Here is a 4,125-nt window from a genome sequence, read left to right on the forward strand (position 1 = left end):
ATAAAAGAAGATACACACATACCAATATAGCGTAATGCAAGGTACATTAAGATATGATGTAAATAATGCAAGAATGATGGTTCTTGGCTACAGGCTAGCCATTTTTTGGGATCTCAAGATTACGAGATGTTTGAATCTAAAATTTCCACGCTCTGGAGCATTATTTGGGTTGTCGGGGATGTGCCTTTGAATTTTACTTGATTGTTAGCCGGTCTATGTACTGTTCCATAGCTGTCGAAGCATTTAAGTTTCCACACAGTGGGAGTAGTTGACTTTAAATGTAAAATGCCCGCATGATGGGAATATCTCTACTCAATGGGAGTAGATGACTTTGAACGTAAAAATTCCTGCAAGATACATAAATAAACGTCAAGACATTCAAGATAAAGCAGAAAAATAAATGAGCAAACCCAAGACATACTCTTGACTAACAAACTAATTTGCAGTCGTCGATTGGCGGAGCGTATGGTGGAGTTGGATGATCCATCCTTCGACTAGTAGGGTTGGTAAGGATGTTTGCAACTATCGACTTGTAATCTCCGATATGGCAGAGTGACGGTGCAATCTGTGAAAAGGCTCCAGTTGGCAAAGCGAACAGTTTGCTATATACAGGCTCTGATTGTCAAAATCGGCAGTTTGATATGTACAAGGTTCTCCGATTGGTTGAGCATACAGTTTGCTAACTGGCGGTTCGATATGTACAAGGCACTCTAATTGGTTGAGCGGACAGTTTGATATATACAAGGTGCTCTGAATGCATCGAAGACTTTATTTCGAAATACCTGCATAGAATTTGAAGTTAGTCCTTAACTAGATGAGAAAAAATTGAATAAGAAGGAGAAGTAGGGGCTCATGAGATAGTAGCGAGTCTGTCATTGTTCCCGGTACATTCTGGTATCCTTGATTTTTGTTGGTCTTGCACTCAAAGAAAAATTCTTAGTGGGAGGGAGAGTTTGTTTGTGTTGATTGCAGGCCTGGCCTTGCCCCAGATCTAGTGGATTATTCCACTAAGTTTGGTAGGTTGAAGCATATAATTTTTTAAAAACATTTTGAAAATCATTTATCTTATGGCAAGTGTTGTTGTTCCGGATTCTGATATGTTTAGAAATTTCCTTTGACGCGAATATTATTTTTGGATGATTATGTCTCGTTGACGATAATCACTTTAGATTCCCCTAATGACGTAACGTCTTGCCATCACAATCGCGTCCTAATCTAAACAAATGCATTACAAAGGCTTTCCTAGGGTTATGAATGAGCCTTTTTCAGGTTGTCTACGTATCCGAATAGAATCAAGTCTGAATGTAGTTCGAGGATGATAAAATGATGAGTGAAATATAATGGAATGACTGAGCCTGACTAAGGTAGCCTATGTATACAAATGGAATCAAGTCAAAATGTAGTTCAAGGATTGTAGATGCAAAATAGTAAGAAATTGAAATGAAGTGGCCAAGTATGACTCGGACTACCTACGTATCCAAAACGTAGTTTGATTATAATAGATGACTTAATCCGACGTGGATTGCCTAGGTATTCGCGCTAGATAAAATCAAGTCATTGCATAGTTCTGAATACAGACAAAATGACATTTGGATTTTCTATTACTAAAAGGGGGAGAGAGACTGGACCCTACGTGAGTTGCCTACATATCCCACTGTGGGAAGTCAGGTCAGGCATAGTTTTGTTACAACTAAACCCTAATTATATTGTCTTTAAATGTAGTATCTATTGACTACATCATAGTTGATAAGCTTCGTGCCAACTCTGCTGTCCATTTCTTCTAGGACCAATGCTCCTCTTGACAATACTCAGATGGACCTCATAAGGATTATGGAAGTTCGGTATGAATTTTCCCTCGGCCTCCACTTGATGGGGAAATATCTTATTTAACCCTATTTTCCCTGGTGTGAACTGCCGAGGTTTTACCTTTCTATTGAATGCATTAGCCATCCTATTTTGATACAACTGACCATGGCACACTGTGTCCATTCTGCGTCATCTAGTTTGGCTTCCTGAATGACTCTCAAAGATGGTATCTCGACCTCTGCGAGTATCACAACTTCTGTGTCATATACCAATATGTATGGTATTGCCCCAATAGAAGTTCTCATGGTGGTACAGTAACTCAATAAGGCAAAGAACAGCTTCGCGTGCCACTGCCTATGATTTTCCACTATCTTTCGTTAGATCCTCTTGATGTTTTTGTTGGCTGCTTCAATGGCTCCAGTCATTGGTGGCATGTAGGCTGTAGAATTCTGGTGGACGATTATGAACTGCAGGTAAATCTCCTTCATGATATCACTGTTGAGATTGGCTACAATGTTAGTTATGATTGATTTTGGGATCCCAATCTGCATACTATGTTGCTACAGACAAAATCTGCCACTATTTTCTTTGTGACAGCATTGTATAGAGAAGTTTCGACCCATTTGGTGAAGTAGTCGATGGCTATAAGGATGAAACAATATACGTTTGATGTGTCTAGTTCTATAGGTCCAATCATATCCATGCCTTAAGCGGTGAACGGCCAAAGAAAACCCATTACGTTCTGCTTATTAGGTGGAACCCGGATGAAATTCCCGTGAATTTGGCACTGGTAACATTTTTGCATGTAGCACATACTATAACTTTCCATGGTTAGCCAAAAGTATCAGACTCTTAAAATCTTCTTGTCTAAAGTGAAATCGTTCATGTGAGGACCACACATTCCTGCTTGTATCTCTTCTAGTAATCTTGGTTCGTTAGCAACATCTACACACTTAACATACCCAAATCTGGGGTCTTTCTATATAGGACTTCCCCGTTAATGAAAAGTGGTTCTTTTGTCTTCTTAGTGCTAACTTCTGACCATTGGTGGCATTCTCTGGGTATTCTCTTACTTTAAGGAACCTTTCAATATCGTAGTACCAAGGCTTACCATCTAGCTCTTTATCTACATGGAAATAGTATGCATGTTGATCTCGAACCTCTATCTCGATAGGGTCGATGTAATTTTTGTACAGATGTTGGATCATAGACAACAAAGTTGCAAGAGCTTCGGAGAACTTATTTTGGATTCTGGGAACATGTTTGAACTTGATGTTAGTGAACTTCTTATATAACTCTTTTACACAGTGCAAGTATGAAAGAATCTTGACATTATTAGTGGTCCATTCGCACTGAGACTGGTGTATCCACAAATCGGAATCTCCTATGACCAAAAGTTCCTTGATGTTCATGTCAACTGCCATTCAAATTCCCAGAATACATACTTTATATTCCGCCATATTATTTGTGGAAGAGAACCTTATCTTAGCTAAAGCCTGATAATAGTGTCCCAACTCAGAAGTTAGTACTGCCTCAGTCCCTACACCTTTGAAATTTTTCGCTCCAACGAAAAATATTCTCCACCCTTGGTATGGCTCTGCAATATCCTCCCCTGCGAACAACACTTCTTCATCTAGGAAGTACATGGTGAGTGGCTCGTAGTACTTGTCTAGCAGGTTCTCTGCAAGGTGATCGACAAATTCTTGTCCCTCGATAGCTTTCTATGTCACGTACACAATATTGAATTAACAGAGACGAATCTGCCATTTGGCCAACTTTTCTGTAGACATCTTCTGGAAGATGCACTTGCACGGGTTGAGTCGGGATATCATATGTGTGGTATGTGCTGATGTAGTGCCATAACTTTTGAGTGATCTAGGTCATAGCGCAATAGGTCCGCTCTAACAAGGTATATCTGGCTTCGTATGGTGTAAACTTCTTGCTTAAGTAATAGATAGCTTGCTCCGTCTTTCCAGTCTCATCGTCTTGTCCAAACACGCATCTGAATGCATTATCCAAGACAGACAAGTATAGTAGCAGCGACTTGCCAGTTTTGTGAGTAACTAAAACTGGTAGATTCGACAAATACTCCTTGATACTGGCGAAAGCTTTAAGACATTCTTTCATCCACTTTGTAGCATCATTTTTCTTCAATAACTTGAAAATCGGTTCACATATTACCATTGACTGACTATGAACTTGCTAATGTAGTTCAATCTTCCAAGGAAACTCATCATGTCCTTCTTGCTTTTGGAAGGAGGCATGTCTAGAATGGCCTTGATATTTGAGAAGTCCAACTCTATCCCTTTTTTGCTGATG

The 4,125-nt window shown here is 39.5% G+C and overlaps 1 protein-coding gene across 1 annotated transcript; it reads right to left on the reverse strand.

The window, feature by feature from the left end:
• Nucleotides 1-308: 308 nt before the first annotated feature.
• On the reverse strand, nt 309-3,230 carry LOC138873775 (uncharacterized). The gene is made up of 2 exons (XM_070152253.1): nt 2,769-3,230; nt 309-347 (listed from the first exon to the last, which is right to left on the reverse strand). Exons 1-2 carry the CDS (start codon nt 3,228-3,230, stop codon nt 309-311), a joined length of 501 nt encoding a protein of 166 aa, XP_070008354.1.
• Nucleotides 3,231-4,125: the final 895 nt, after the last annotated feature.

Source organism: Nicotiana sylvestris, chromosome 7 (genome assembly GCF_000393655.2).
Source record: "Nicotiana sylvestris chromosome 7, ASM39365v2, whole genome shotgun sequence".
In the NCBI taxonomy this organism is placed as follows: Eukaryota; Viridiplantae; Streptophyta; class Magnoliopsida; order Solanales; family Solanaceae; genus Nicotiana; species Nicotiana sylvestris.

Coding starts and splice junctions, on each gene's coding strand:
- LOC138873775 (XM_070152253.1), bottom strand. CDS start 3,230: ATGGCAGTTGACATGAACATCAAGGAACTTTTGGTCATAGGAGATTCC. Junction 348..2,768: donor TAGAAAGACCCCAGATTTGG/GTATGTTAAGTG, acceptor TGTATCTTGCAG/GAATTTTTACGTTCAAAGTC.